The 17,086-nt window shown below is 34.4% G+C and overlaps 1 protein-coding gene across 2 annotated transcripts in view; it reads right to left on the reverse strand.

Moving 5' to 3' along the window:
* SPOCK3 (SPARC (osteonectin), cwcv and kazal like domains proteoglycan 3) overlaps positions 1–17,086 on the reverse strand; it is a 299,078-nt gene that overhangs the window by 14,419 nt on the left and 267,573 nt on the right. For both annotated transcript variants that reach the window (XM_053658095.1, XM_053658094.1), the window contains exon 7: positions 11,599–11,718. In XM_053658095.1, coding sequence (XP_053514070.1) covers positions 11,599–11,718 — 120 coding nt within the window. The remainder of the gene's footprint in view (positions 1–11,598; positions 11,719–17,086) is intronic.

Below are 17,086 nucleotides of genomic sequence, written 5' to 3' on the forward strand. Positions count from 1 at the left end.
GAGATTCAATCAAAGCCTGAGGGTTCACTCTGTGCTGGTGTGGAAGGGAAAGCCCAGAAAAAGGAAGCAGAAGGAAGGCAGCTAGGAATTCACCAACCCATGTTTCCTGTTAAGAGACAAGGGGTAGAGAATCAGTGAAGAAATAATAGAGCCTTAATTCAAGCCAATGCTCTGGACTGTCTACTCAGAACAATGAAGAAAGACGGAAATGTTGAAAGCAGAGAGTGGCATGATCTGACTTTTGCTTTAAATGGAAAACATTCTTGGTCATGCACATAATATGGGGGCAAGTGTGGAAGCTAGAAGGCCACAGGGAGTAACTGGAATAGCACAAGTGAAAGAGTTATGGGATTGCTGTATCACATCTTCACAAGTGCTTGAGTTTACTATGACTGGTCATCAGTCTTTAAACCCTAAATTTCAAGTTCTCTTTGCCCAGCTTTTATGATGTACCTTGTAAACATCCTTGTTGGTTTAGTACATTCTTCTTTCTTATTGTGGTCAATTATAGTGTTAAAGTAAAGTATCTTGAACCTTTCAATAATTTTTGTAGCTCTACTTTGAGGAGAACTTATCTTAGGCATTAACAAAAAAAAGAGTATTTCTGAAAATAGAACATTCACCGACATTTAACAAATGTTAGACAAAATAGAACTAAGGGTTTGCCCTTTATGTTAAGGGGATATTAAATTCCCATGGAGTAACATGTCAGCTGAATGATCAATTTGATGAAATGCAATAATGTTTTAGATTGAGAATGTCAAGGAATGTGATTTAAATTACTTTATTCTATTGCTACCTGACTAGGTTAAGTTATTCAATATATCTAGGTTTTATTGTCTATATCTAGATAATGTGAAGGTTTTTAAAAAATGATCTATGTTGCCTTAAAGATAAAAAATACAATGAGTTTATATAATTTCAATGACATATATAAAATTGTGTTACAAGGGTCATCAGAATGATATGTAATAGAAATAAAAGTAATAGAAAATAAAAGAGACTAGAAATAACATTATTTTGATATTCTAATAAAATGTATATTTTCAATATGATACTGTTGATACTACATATATAAAGTTAATTGAAAAAAAGGTTTTCCTTGTCTTATCTTGAACTTTTAGAGCAAAGAGAGACTATTTGTTGACCTTGAGAGTTCTTGGATAATACTATCATATATTCAATATATATACTACAGTGTAAATATCAAACAAATTACAATTGCAGAAGTAACCAGTGTTGCTAATCAGCTGCTTTAATAATAAAAGATTATTATGAATTTCCTGGATAGGTCCATCTAATCACATAAATCTTAAAAGTGAAGAACTTTTCCCAGCTTTAGCCAGACAGAAATAAGGGCAAAAAAAATCCCTTCAAGATACAAGAAGGAGAGCAAAAGCCTAGAAACATGGGTGGTATCTAGAAACAGAATACCTCTTAGTTTATAACTAGCAAGGAAATGGATCTCAGTCCTATGATTGCAAGGACCTGAATTTTGTCAGCCCAACTGATCAAAGAGATGGATCCTTCCCTAAAGACTCCAGAAAGGCTTAAAGTTGGCGGACACCTTGCTTTTAGTGAGGTGGAACCTCACTGTGTTGGACTATTGACCTACAGAACTATAAAATAATATATTTGTGCTGCTTCAGCTCCTAAACTTTGGAGTGATCTATTATATCAGCACTATAAAGCTAATATAGTTTATTTACTATATGTATTTTATTTTTTGTGTTTGCCCTAAGGTTTATAGTATACACTATTAACTTACCACACACTACTGTCAAATAGTAGTATACCACTTCACATATCCCATAAGAAACTTACCAGACTAAAACTCTTCCACATTTTCTGCTATTAACGTTACCCATTGTAATTCTACATATGTTGTAAGCCCTACAGTGCTTTGTTATGAGGTTTGCTCTAAACAGCTTAGTTTTTCAAATGATGAAAAATTAGAAAAAAAATATTTCATTTTTAAAGAAAAATGTTATTTATGCATAATACCTGTAACACGACCATGTTGCTTTTCCTCACCTAGCTGTTTTCCAATTCTCTGTGGACAAGGGGTCTTTTACAATTTAACTCAATACTGACATTGTGTACTGGGAGTTAGTGGAGATCCCACAAGACTGCTCCCACTTCAGATGCCAGTCACAAGCAGTGGGTTCCCAGAGCGCCCATACTTCAACTATTTCCTGTAATATGTGACATTTTTCTCTGGTTGACCACAGCTCTCAGTCCCTGGGTATTTGGAGATCCAATTTTACTGCTGGGGTTTACTTACTATTCCAAATGGCCCTCTTGGAGAGCATTTACATTGGTTCTTATTCATATGGCTTAAATATTGTCCACAGTAACTATTCCTGTATTTCTTGCCCAGACACACAATTACAAAGCAGCAGTAAGTTTCCTTTGCTTTGACACCAAACAAATAAGCAGCTCATGACTACCCCTGCATTTTAGACTTCCCTGGTGAAATTCAGGCCATAATTCACTTGTCTAGCTGGGAACACATATAAAACTCTGAGTTGTTCTGTTGAAATCCCTCCTTCAATATGAAATGAAGGAAAGCATCCTTGTCTCTTCTTAGAGTAGTCAGAAAATCATAGCAGAGCTCTTTCCAAAGAAACCCTCTTCAGATGCAAATTAAAACCACAATGAGATACCACTTTACACAGGTGAGAATGGCCATCATAAACAAAGCAACAAACAACAAGTGTTGGAGAGGTTGTGTGGAAAAGGGGACCTTAGTTCACTGTTGGTGGGATTGCAGACTGGTACAACCATTATGGAAAACAGTATGGAATTTTCTAAGAAAAATAAAAATGACTATGCCTTTGGACCCAGAAATTCCAATGTCAGGAGTATGTCCTAAGAACACTAAAACACCAATCCAAAAGAACCTATGCACCCCAATGTTCATAGCAGCACAATTTACAATAGCCAAGAGCTGGAAGCAATGTAGGTGCCCATCAGTAAATGAATGGATCCAAAAACTATGGCACATTTACACAGTGAAATTCTATGCAGCAGAAAGAAAGAAGGAGCTACTTACTACCCTTTGCAACGGCATGGATGGAACTGGAAAGCATTATGCTGAGTGAAATAAGCCAGGCAGTGAAAGACAAATACCATATGATCTCACCTTTAACATGAAGCTAATCAACAAAACAAACAAGCAAGCAAAATAAAAACAAAGACACTGAAATAGAGAACCGGCTGACAGGGACCAGAGGGGAGAGGGGAGAGAATTTCAGGGGAAAAGGGGAAGGGTTTACAGAAACACGTATAAAGGACACATGGAAAATAACTAAGAGGGGTGGAAATAAGAGGGAGGTGGGGATCACTGGGGCGGTGGGCTGGGATGGGAGTAAAAGACAGAAAACTGTACTTGAACAATAATTAAAATTTAAAAATGCTTAAAAAATAAAGAAACCCTCTTCATGAATGCTGTTGGCATCTTTGCTGCCTTTATGCTTTTAGATCCTCCTTTGCCCATATTTTAAGAGCAACTGGCTTCTATCTACAAAATTCCTTCACACTAGTACCTAGAACAGTGTTAGTTTGAATAAGCAGGGATCAGGAATTTGGAAGGGCCATCTTTAAAATTCTGCCCACCACATCATTCCTAAAAACAAGATATTTGAGCAGAAATACAAAAGTAGCCCTATGAGTAATCATAGAATAGGGATGGGGCATTCCAGGTAAAAGAAACAGCAAGTCTAAGGGAACCCAAGATTTGTGCAGAAACTATGGAACACAAAGTCTTTGTAATAGAAAAAATAGCTCTCAACATTCTCTGAATGTTCATGCTATTGCAGAAAATAGGTTTATTCACTTCTAGAATGCAAGCACATAATTGTTCACTTCTTCATCCTATGAAATAGCAAGCCTATTTTAACAAGTGCATTTACTTAAACAGCAGATGTATTAGCATAACCGAGATTAACAAATAGATGTAAAATCATTCAAATGAGAGAAGACAGTAAACGTGGATTTCAAAACACATTGAAAATAGTTGAAAGACTGTCCTTAATCACGAAGAGTTGATATTTTAAATATTACTGTAATTGTCCCTCCACATTAAAACAAAAGATACTGTCGTATTTGGTGAGAAAGTGGAATAAACAGGAATAGGTAATGAAAGTAAAGTACCATTCTAGCCCATACTAGGTTCAATAGATTCTCCTAGGCCTTGTAGATTCAAAGACAAATAAGACAAAAATCCTGTCTTCAACTTGTCATTTAAATTGCTATTTTATATTCTTTTTCCAGTAATGGCTGAATAACATTCACTATCCATAAGTCTTTAAAATCTACACATCACTTTTTATAAAAAAGAAAGAAACAAAAGAATGGATAAGAATCAGGTCCTTTTCTGGTAAGAAGTCCACATTTTGAGGAGGGGAGTCATACTACGACATGAGTTTCTGTTTTTCAGTGTTTTATTAAGCCTGATGACAGAGCTGACATAGAAAAGGCAACAGGGACACTGGTGAGTAAAGATTGCAGCCATTCCAACCTGGACAGTCAGAAAATTGTGTACAAACACTGAAGAATGAGGGAGAAATCCAGGGAAGAAAGGAGCCGGCAAGTCACATACCGTCTATGCCTTAGATTGGGATGGCCAGTCCGCCTACACGTGCACACTGTAGGTCACCCCTACCAGAGCTTATACTTCTGAACAGACAAGAGCTGGCTCCCAAGAGATGCAGTTTGAGCCCAACAAAATTAATCCTGTGCTAAAACAAAAACCTCACATTGGAGTAAGGTCACGTGACAAAGCACCCCACAATTTAATATCCACAGCATCTGGGGCACCATTCATCATTACAAGACATATGAAGCACCAGGAAAATGGGACACATTGTTAAGAGACAATCCAATGAGAACAAATCTGAGATGACCCAGTTGTTGGAAATAGCCCGCGACTAAAACAACTAAAATAGCTATCTTATTGAAGGAAAAGAAAACACGTTTGTAATAACTGCCATGATAGGAACTACAAGTAGATAAATAAAAATTAAAACAAAGAATGAAATGAAAACTTAAGAACAAAATAATGAAGAAGCCTATAATTTTTTTTAATCACAAGATGGGATCCAATAGCAGAAATGAGTTTACAGCAGAAAAAGTAATTTGAATATAGATAAATTACAATGGGTTAAGTGAGGAAAAGCAAAATAAGCAATGAACAGAGCTTCAGTGAACTGCTGAAGTTCACAATAACATCACAGAATACGGTATGCAGGTAATCAAAGCCCCAAAAGAAAAGGAAAAGATGGTGCAGAAAATAACTTGAGAAAAATTATATAGAAATTTTATTCAAATATCTAAATTTACTAATTAAAGATACGTGACAATATTCAAGCAGAATACACAAAAGAAGGACATTCCTAATCAAACTCAAGAACTGAAGATAAACACCAAATGTGAAATCAGCAGGAAAAGAATGACACATCACAATTAAACGATTCAACTAGAGCTTGACATCTTACCAGAAATATTACAGGCCAGGAAGGGTTGAAGAATATCTTTAAACGATGAAAAAGAAAAAAAAATTCAAAAATCTACATCCAGTGAAAATATTCTTCAGGAATGAAGGCAAGGACTCCCTGCTTTCACGTAGGAAGGAGAAAATTTAGACAAGTGTTGCTCCCACATTTAAAAAAAAAAAGAAAAAAGAAACAATTGAATAATCCATAAAACTACACGTTTTATTTTGAAACGACCAGGGACTTTGTCTCCCAGGGCAATAAAATGATCAAGAATCTAAAAAAGAGGCAGAAGCCTCAAAGAAGAGACAGGATGTGAGCATTTACCTAAGACAGCCACTGAACACTACATAAACTAACAAGGAGAATTCAGCTAAATTCTTCAATAAATTGATAAGGGTTGAGTGCAGACTAGCTCAGCAGTAAACGATCCTTGTAAGTTGCAAAGGGAAGAGGATTTTAGTCCACAGATCTCAATAAGTGTGCTCTAGGAGGATGTGGGGTTGGGTAAGAGTCCTAGGAAAGACACCCGAGATGAGAACAGAAGCTGCTGTGAGGAAGGTGTAAAGGTCCCCTCCATCCTTCTTTCCTACATCCCTTATGGAACAAAGCCTAAAGTTACTGGGGACAGCAGAAGGTTTGGGTATCCTGTGGACATAGGTGGGGATAAACTGCACCCTGAAAAAAGGGAAAGGAAAAGTAAAAAATAATAGCTGTCCCCGAATAATAGTTCAAGAGTTCATAAAAATTTCTCCAAAATTAATGAAATAGTGCAAACCATAGAAATAAACACTGAACAAAAATGCAAACCAAGAAAGAAAGAAAGAAACAGGTAAACATAACCTGGACACATCACAGACAAGCTGTTCAAAACCCATGGTAAGGAAAACTCTTTCAAGAAAGTAGAGACAAGTATATATTTTTACAGAGAAAAAAGAGGAGAGAATGGCAGCTGACTTCTCAGTTAAAACAGTGTAACACAGAACACAATGGAGGAACATGCATAATACTACGCTGGAAAATAAAACAAGGTTCTTAAACCAAAATTCGTTACCCAGAGAAAGCACCTTTGTAAAAAGGGAAGAAAAGTACCTTTTAAACAAATAAAAAATGAGAGCAAAATTATTTAAAGTAAATGTGAACTGTAAAAAAGGTTAAAAAATGCACTTCTCAGGAAGAAAAAATATGATAGACAGACTTCGATTGCTACCAAACAAATAAAAAAACCCTAATGAATCTGATAGTAGCGTAAAGATACATATGAAACTTATAACTTTATTTGAAATTGTTTTAAAGGATAATGTCTAACCTAAATTTATTAGCAATGTATTATGTGTTTGTAGCATACACAAAAGCAAAACATATGTCAAAATAGCACAAAACATGAAAACAACTGAGAGCTGTATTTCCTCCTAATAAATATGGAATGCCAAGTGTAATTTGAAGGTAGATGGTGCCAAATTAATTTTCTATTTTGTAAACTTTAGGGCCACCACTAAAAATGTCAAAAGATGAAAGAAGTAAACCAGGAGCATAAATAAAATCATAAAAATATTTAATTTTCATATTATAAGGCACTATAAGAGAGAAAATGGACAAGGCAGAGATGGAAAAGATAGAAAACGACTAGCAAAAAGGTTGACTGCAATGAAATCATATCAATAATTGTATTAATTATAAATCATCTAAGCATATCAATTAAAATTTGAAAAATGTCAAGGTAGATAAAAGAGCAACATTCAACTACACATTATCTTGAAGAAAACCATTTTTAATAAAATGGCATGGTGTAGGTTGAAATTAACAGATTGAAAATATATACCACACAAACTCTAGTAGAAAGACAGTGAGACTAACTATACTAGTAACATCAGCATAAGGACTGTTACCAACCAAAAAGGGGATGTTAAATAATGATAAGTAGTTCAAAGAGACATAACAACACTGAATGTGTGTGTATTTAAAATGAGGTTTCAAAATACATTTGAGAAAAAACAGAATAGAACCAAACAGAAATAGAGAAATTCCCAATTATATCTGGAGACTTCAACACTACTGTAAATAATCAATAAAACAAATAGAAAGAAAACTGCAAGGGTAGAGAAAATCTGAAAAACCTTATCAATAAACTTGAAATAATCTACATCTATAAAACACCCCAACAATTAATAACAGAATACATGTTCCTTTCAAGTGTATATGACACATATTCTGAAGCAAAAACAGATCTTAACCAAATTGAAAAAACAGAAATCAAAAAAACAGAAAATGACAGAATTACAATAGAAATAAATAACAGAAGGAACTTTGAACAAATATGTAAAGCACTTAAACAGAAAATACAGACATGAAGGATAAATGTAGATTAAACATTGCAAAAATGCCATTTAAATTCTTAAGGGATTATGATCAATTGCAATAGTCATATCTCATACCAATAAATGTGGAAGGTTTAAAGATTTAAATGCAAAAATATATACATTACAAGACTATCTAGGTCAATAATTTTTAAAAGAGATTTGTCTTAAGGAGCACAAACTAAGAACTCTGAAATGAATGTGTGGTGAAAAATTATTTGCAATACAATAAAAGATTAAAAGGTTAAAATAAATTTTATGTGAATGTATGAGGAAGAAGAATAGAAAATCATATATATCAGATTATTAACATTTTTACCTTATGTTATATAATGTTTTGAGCCATTTAATTTCCTTTTTATTCATATTTTCTCTTTTGCTTTAGCTGTCACTTTTGAAGCTTTTTAAGACATCTACAATGCTCACATTCTTGGTTGCATATCACCCAACTGTCATTGGAGCAAAATTCAATAGAGTTAATGCTTATGTTATAAATGACTGAAAGCATATGAAATACATGTGTGTGTTGTAGAAATTTATGTTTTGTTTTATTTTTCTGCACAGATTTAAAAATATATATATTTGCTTTTGTCTTTTTTGGGAGGGGGAAAGGTGTTTTACTTTTTACTAGGTTCTAATCATTTAAATTACTGATTAAATGTGCTCTGAACACCCTACATGGTTATATTTTGAAAATAAAGCATGCATTTGGTTGAAAACAGAATGTAACAAAATTGACAATATTTCACATACCCTGTGAGAATCAATCTATTTATTAACGATTCCAAGACTTCCAATAGTAATAGTAATTTCCTCTATTTGGAATAATATAGTTCCTAAAGACCAAGGTTCATCAAGAATGTGGTGTGTAATGAAACACCAGATGATTTTCCAGGGCTGAATAATGTAACAAAACAGAATTATTGTTCACTTGCTACTTTTATAAGTATAGTTTTAATTTATGTAGGATTACATTAATTTAGCTAAATACAAAATACATATTTTATCAAACTATATATTTCCAAATATTAAGAGACTATCTTAGTAGCAGTAAAGTATATAATTAAATTTTACTACAGAGAGTTATTCTGTCTACCTCATAAAAGAAGAAAATTTCAGCTGTCTCAATAATTAGAACTAAATAATCAATGATCTGTATCTTTTATTTTAGTACTTGAAATAAGAAAAGGAAATTTACCTTCTAACTTTGTAAGTCTTTGTTTCTAAAAGATGAAGTCTGCCCCTGTACCTGGAAGCCTCCTTATTGCATTAAAAGGGGGCATTGCCTCTAAGTCCTTTGATTCCAAATTCAATCTTCCTCTCAATGTGAAGACAGCAGGACATAAAATGAGCAATGTCTTGGGAAGAAATTAGGATGTATTCATTTGCCCCGGGGGTGTAAGTAATTCTATAATTTTCTCTAACTGTGGAGAGCATGTGGTGTGTAGGAAAGCAAAAATAAGATCTTATCTTAATCCAAGCCAGACTCTTAATCTGAGGATTTTGCATATGATTGTGTGTGGTTATGCTATCCAAACAGACAAAAAGAAAATTAACACATTGTGTCTTTCAAAGAATAGACAGACATAAATTCAATTGCAACCATATTTTTAAAAACCTATGGATAATATTTCTGTTCTTTAATGTTTGGAGATTTAAATAATGAAACATAATATCAAGGTATATAGATTATAATGGTACAGCATGTATGTATTGAAAAAGAGCCTGAAGAAGTGTTTTCATGGTATAATGATAAAATCAGAGGCTAAATTTCTATATCCATCACCTTCTTATCATAAAACATATTAAAGTGGGGTTTTTTTGCTTGTTTGTTTTTTGGCTTAAGTTTTCTTTCCTGTGGTCATTCTTTTGTCAGTGAGAGCTCTAAAATATATTTAAACAAAATATATCCAAGAATCCAAGAAGCTGGATTTTTTAAAGTATGAAGTAGAAGACTTAAGTTGTTAAAAAATTATGGCAATCTTTATCAGCTTGTTTAATTTCTTTAAAAATTATGGCATTAGATTTTTTTGTCAACTGAAACCATTTAACTATGAAATGTATGTCCTATCCAAGATTCGGATAAACCATTTTTGGGAACGGCTCTGCCTGGTTTCAGGAATTGTAACTACCCCCCATGGCTAAGGGTGAGTGAGCGACCTCCAGAATGAGAGCCACAAGGAGACAAAGCTTGTCTCTGGTAGCAAACGCTGCTTCTGCTTCCTCCCCTCCCCACAAAGCTTGGTTGACAGTCCATGGTGGGTAAGACTCCTCACAGAGAGGGGCAACCTAAGCCAGACAGGATCACTTGGGAGGCCTTCATGGAAGGACTCGGGGGATTGCAACAAAGAGGGAGTGATGGACCCTCACCCCCCCCCCCCGGCTATTCTGACATAGCCTGAGTCCCCATGTCCTCTGGGAGAAGCACTTCCTGGCTCTAACCCACTTAAGCCTGAAAACCTATGATGGGGAAGGCAGTGCAGCCCCCTGCCAGCTAGAGCAGGATCCAGGGTGATAGGGCATAAGAAAGAGTTCCTAAAAGTCCTGTGAAGCCTGCTTTGCTAAGAGTGCTTTTATTCATATGTTAAGGGTCCGAACAGGAAATGAGTATGTTTCCTGAAGTTTTCCTGACAGACACCGACTCAGACTAGGCTCTCAGGTTTCTTTGAAATGTTATCTACTGTTTGATCCTTGCCGCCTGTATTCCTGTGTATTACAACCCAATAAAAGCCATTGAGAAAGGGGGCTTTTGGCCTTTCTCCTCTGAGAGATTGGCCACCTCTCCTCCCCAAGCAGATCATGTCCTAGTAGTGTTTACTTTCATCCATGGCGAATGGGGGGACTTGTGGGAAAAGTGCGCAAAATGAACGATATTTTAGAAACATATTTGAGGACTGCAAGTGAGAATGTATGGGTCATATCACAATTCACAAAGGAAACACACTGGGGACTTTCTCTGTCACCTATGATTATCACCCTATCTCCTCTTGGCCTATTGGAGATCATATGCTTCCATCTTTGTTAGCTCTCCAAGACTAAGCACATGTTTCAATGCCTCTCTTTTACATGCATTAAGTGTAATAAATATTTTTGAAAATATAATCATATAAATATTTGCTTGAAAAATGCAAAATGCATGAAATTATTCATAACAAGCTCTTTATTTCAATTTGCATTTCCTATTTTCAAGCAACTGAAAAACACTTTGGGGGGACTTAACAGATGATAAAAGAATCATTTAAGATTCATAAAACTCATTTTTCTTCTTTTTAATGAATTTAAATTTCAGTGTGTCATTGAGAATATCCTTTTAGTCTTCTCTCATAACTGGGTCAAAGTAGAAATGTCTGCAAAGCAATCATGAAAAGGCTAATTTTGGGGATAAGGGGCACTAATTGTGCTCTCTAAAAATCTAAGTTTTCCAAAATTCTTACCTTTATTTCCCATGTTGTTCTATTCTTTATCACGTCTATCAAAACACTGAAAAAATATGCCTGTTCTTTCAATTCAGTGTGGAGGATAAATGCTGTCTCTGAGGGATATTCATTTTTCTACCAATCAGATGTATTTTTTTGCTTGCAAAATATTATAGGCATGCTAGGAAGTAATAACAATATTCTGACTCTTGTTCAGCATCTAAGTGAGGTATAAACCTTGAAACATGTTTTTTTAAAAATCTAAGTGATTCATTGGAAATAAAACCCAGTATCAAAGACAATGGGGCATTTCACATTTAGAAATCTTACTGCTTCGCTCCGGCCTCAGTAATGCTTTGGTCTTCTTGTTTTGGCTTCCACTTTCATGAAGGGCCTTGAACCAGTCCCGCAGCCTGTTTGCCACTTCCCGGAACTCTAGGTCACCACAGACTACAAACAAATAGAAACGGCACAAATCTTGAATAATAACTTAGCAGAAGGTCAATGCTAATTTTCAAATGATGCAGTAACAGAAATGTAACAAGGACTAAAAGAAAAATGCAATACAATTACTAATCAGGCTTCAGCTTTTCAAACACTAAAAATAAATGTGTTCCAAACACAAAATGTAATACAATATTCTATCTAACAAAGGAGTATTACTAGTAGAATTCTGCTTCCACTCCCCCCGCCAAATACAACAGCAATTGAGGGTTCTCGATTTTAACACCACATAAATTGGTCAAATGTTTATGTGCTGAACATTTTTGTCATGGTAAGGTGGTAGGTCATCTGGGAAATAAAGTTGAAAATCCTAAATGAATACTTACACATTTATTACTGACCATACCTAGTATAATACACTATATTATAATATATAAAGAGTATGGAATATATTTCATACATATATTTATGTATGTACATGTGTGTATATCTCTGTGAAACTAAAATATGGTATGTCAAATTCAGTTATTGTTGCCAAAATAATTTGAAAATATAAGAAATACTTATTTACATTTTTAACAGGCATTGTTACTGCTGGCCTAACTCCTCTATGAGTAGCAAATGTGCAATTTTCTGTACCGACAATCCTTTTTAATAGTATTCTTCTTGTTCATTTTGTTAAAATAATAATTCACGTAATAATGTCATAAATGTTACATTACACTTAATATATACCACATAGACTGTATTGTAATATGTTATATGTAAACTAACATATATAACATTTACAATGTGAGATATATAAATTAACATGAATGACATGAGAATATAGAATAATATAATATAGGACCATTTTTTAGTATTAAAAGAAATAAAATTCCAGATTAATAGGATCCTCCCAGGACCCGATAAGGTGGTTGACACATAACTGCAAATCACTATCATATTTCAAAACATGGGGTGGGGGAAATATTACAACCTGCCATGTAGAAAGTAAAAAAAATTGTCATGGAAAAAGAATAAGGAATCAGAATTTTCATTAGCAACACTATTGAAAAGTGGTGACAGGCAGAAAGACTATTGAAAAATCGCTTTGTATTTTAAACTGAGAATACTATATCCAGAAAAATCAAGTGGCAAAGTACACGAAAGAGATTTTTCAATATACAAAATCCAATAAACCAGCCACGCCAAAAAGTTACCAGAGAATGAGACACACCAGACAGAACCAAGAAAGATGGTGGAGACCCAGGAAATAAAAAACGTGAGACAGAATTTAAAGGAATTTCTAGGAAAATGGTGAAGAGAAATCTTAGCATGCACGTTGTGTGTTCAGTGTAGAAGCAGATCAGTAGTAAGTCTGAAAAGCCTTGGTCAAAGACAGAGCCATGTACAGAATTCATTCGAAAATAGTGAACTACACTGAAAATCTAAGAAAACCTCACCTTCACAATTAGATGTACAATGGCAGACACTGAACGATTAGACCATAAGACTGTATGCTCTTTATATAAATATTTACTCTCACTGGGTAACTGTTTAAGCAATATCTAGGCAAGAGTCTTTGGATCCTATAAACATCTATGCAGAAGAAAACAAAAGTTCACTTGAAGAAAAGGAATCCTTCTACATATTTATATGTTCATTGTACATCTCAAGAAGAATATATATACATATATATATAAGCATGTGTGTATATATGTATGTGTGAAGACTAATTATCTCTCCAGTTAGGGGAACTAGATGAATGAAGAAAAGTGGTATGAGAGAGTCTTATTTTTACCATTTTTGTCTTTTAAAAAATTTATGTCATATACTTGCATTCATATTCAAATTAAAATATTTTAAGTTTCTGCAAAAAATAATTACAATACATCTAATCCTTGATCCAGAAATTCCCTGTCTTAAAAACTGTCACATAGGTATATTTTCCATATACAAACTCATTTAACTTTACAGTATTATTTATTTGGCACTTTGATAACAGTAAGTGTATCAACAAAATGTCCCACTGTCCTTCAGCCATGATCTAGTGAGAATAACTAAGGACATACACCCAGTGAAGCTCTATGAGTTATTAAAACAGTTGAGAAGCCCATTATATACTGATATGGAACTAGACTCACAAGGTAGTTTTTGTAAAAAACAAAATAAGGAGCAGAAAAGTGTATATAGTAAACTTTCATTTCTATAAAGAGATGAAAACTGCATTTGTAATACATTTCCCACTTTAAACAAATTCACATTTAAAATTAATTTTACTTCTCTATTTTCTGTATCCTTTATTTTTTCCCAACCCACACCTAACAAAGAACAAATTTGTACCTAATAGAATATCTGCTAAAAATGATAAAGTTTGTTGAACAAATTAGCACAATGGTAAATTTTAGTGATATAGTACTTATGTATTTCTAATGAAATATTTGTGATCTCATATGATTTTTTAGTTTAAGAAATTTATATTTAAGAAAAATAGTATTTAGAAAAATTACCCAAATATGAAACTTTATATACCTTAGCTTCAGTCTTTATATAAGGTGATACAGGTGATGTAATGGAAAATTTTAGGAATTGAAAATCCTGTGATAATGCTGATTATAATGATAACAGCTATTAACATTGCATACTGCCAGAACTACTTTATAGACAATTACACGTTTAATGCTTATAAAAAACTATAAAATCCATGCTAGTATTTTTTTTCCATTAAAGTGTTAGGAAAATGTTGCATTGAGAACTGTAGAACTTGCCGGAGGTCAGTCAGGCAAGTGTCAGAGCCAAGTTCTGTATCCAAGAGTTAGAATGCAGAGTCCTAGGTCTTAACCTTTACAGCAAACCACCTCAGCAGCAGCATGACGCAAATTAGAAAAAACAAGCCAGGCACTGCTTCAGTCACAGCCTACCAATTCCCATTTCAGTGTGATCTGACTGTGGATGTGACCTGAGGATCACTGCAGACATGCAGAGATGTAGGTTAGCAAAACAGATTTATTTTTTTATGTATTGATTTCAGAGAGAGGAACATCAATTTGTTGTTCCATTTATTTATGCATTTACTGCTCGCTTCTTATATGTTCTCTGGCTAGGGGCAGAAACCGCAAACCAGGCGTATCAGGACAATTATCTACCCAAATGAGCCAGACAATAACACAAAAGCTATATATAAATATATCTTCTTGACTTTGAAGGATCATGTATCTATCTTCAAGTCCAACGTTTAATGTCCACTCAGAGTAGATCACAAAGATCTCATGGAAGTATTGGCTACCACGTTATTCCACAGCAGTAACAGGGCCCGTGATAGACAAAGTTGCTTTGTAGGACTTACCTTTCCTTTGTCCCCTTTTTAGAGAGAGGGGCTACAATGGTGTCACTCATTATTATAAATCATGAGTCAAATGTTCTGTCACTCAACAAAAGATAATACATGACATAAACAATATTGGGATATAACATTATTTATAGAATGCCATTGCTACTTCACTTTTGACCAAATCCTTTATTACAGGCATGTTCTGATAGGCATAGGACCAGTCCAGTCTCACTCTTGTAAGTATCTGGCAGTCATCAGTGATTTACTACTGTTCTTCTCTAGATTAAGTCAATTAATGTCTATTCTTTGCATTTTCCAAAAGTTCTGCTGCATGGTTTTCTTCCTCTAGAAATAATACATTGTGTTTATATAGCATGAAATGCTTTTAATGAGATTTCACATTTGATTATAATATCCAGCCTGGAAGATTAAGTAAATAATAATTATTTTTATAGCTATGGAAACTAGGACAGTGAATATAAATGACTGCCCTAAATTTTATAGCCAATAGTGCACCAGAACAGTACGTGGTGCTCATTGATCTAATTGTATTTGTAGCCAGGAACTTATAACAGAATAATAAATCATAATGACATAATAAATATGATTTTAAATTAAATTTGAATCAAAGAAAAGCTAGGTTTCAGCGTGTGGTTTTTCAAATGTGTCAAATTATTAATTAGAGCATGGTGTTATGTAAAGCAAATGAAGGAAAAGGGAAGAGGTCTGGAAATTTTAGTTACAAATGCCTTTACATTTATATGCACACATTACACACATTCACATATTTAGCAAGATAAAAAAAATGCACTAGAATCTGTGGGGATAGAGCCAGAAAAAGTCTAGAATCTTACACAAAAGCAATGGAGGAAGACTAGAGCAGAATATCATAAAAGAAAGGGGAAGAGACCTGGAGGAGCAGTCTGATATGTCTACCATCTGCCTTATGGAAGTTAGTGAGAGAGAAAGTCATTTGAAATGGATAATATTATTTTAAAAGTAAAGAAAATAGAGAGGGACTTCTTGCAAAGTTGAGCAGCATAGCACTTAGACTAACTGGGTGATGGATTTCCAGATGAATTCAGCAAGCTCCAGAAGAAGCAAAGCCAGTGGGTGGTGTCAAGAGTATAGTAATTTGATAAAATAATCTCTGATTGGCAATTGTAAAAACGTATCATAATAATAATAAAGGTGGTTGGGATATGAAATGATAGATGCATTTAAAACTGAGGCTAGAAATATTCTCCATTAAGACAAAAAATATACATTGTACAGCTGTTAACTATAGCAGAAATTCTCACTTTTTACTAAACAGTATTCACATCATTTTATTGTAAAAGTGTTTGATGCACAAATGGGTTACTTTATAAAGAATTCACAGAAGACTTAAACATGGTTATGGAATGTAATTTAAGTGTTACCAGTTTTGGCAATGAACAGTCCCGCTACAACCACTGGGCACAGAAAGAGGGAAGACCCGTGAGCAACATGTGGCCCTGCTCAGGGCCTTATTATACACATCGAGAAGGCAAGAGATGTCTACTGAACTGGAGACAGATGGTTAAGTGTTTTTGTTTTTGCTAATGATTTTGCTTTTTAAATTGCAACCAATAAAAAACTAAGAATAGCCATGTAATTATAATGAAAAGTGGAAGGGAAGTGAAATATGTTCTCATTTATCAAAGCTGAAAATCTAAAGGTAACGTTTGAAGTTGATAAATAGCTGTTTCACAAATGAGCTCATCACCAGATGGGGAAAGGCAGGAAGGCTTAAAAAATTATCAGCTCTGTGACCCTGGGGTGAAGATGAGGAAGAGTGGGGCAGGAGGTTGATCACTGATTTTGATTATACTCTTTCATTCCTTTTGGCTTTTAAACCCCGGTATTGAAAATTCATGGTAGAGAGTCACGCCCCTCCCTGCACTGTCTCTCCTTCATGGAAACTGCTGCGCGGTACTAAAGCACATGGTGTGAACAGGAGCTGAGGGAGGACAATCTACATTTATTGATCACAGTCATTAAAACATGGAGCTCTGACTGGTGTGGCTCAAACTGGTGGGG

This window comes from Artibeus jamaicensis, unplaced genomic scaffold (assembly GCF_021234435.1).
Source record: "Artibeus jamaicensis isolate MK-2021 breed Jamaican fruit bat unplaced genomic scaffold, CSHL_Jam_final scaffold_537, whole genome shotgun sequence".
Taxonomy (NCBI): domain Eukaryota; kingdom Metazoa; phylum Chordata; class Mammalia; order Chiroptera; family Phyllostomidae; genus Artibeus; species Artibeus jamaicensis.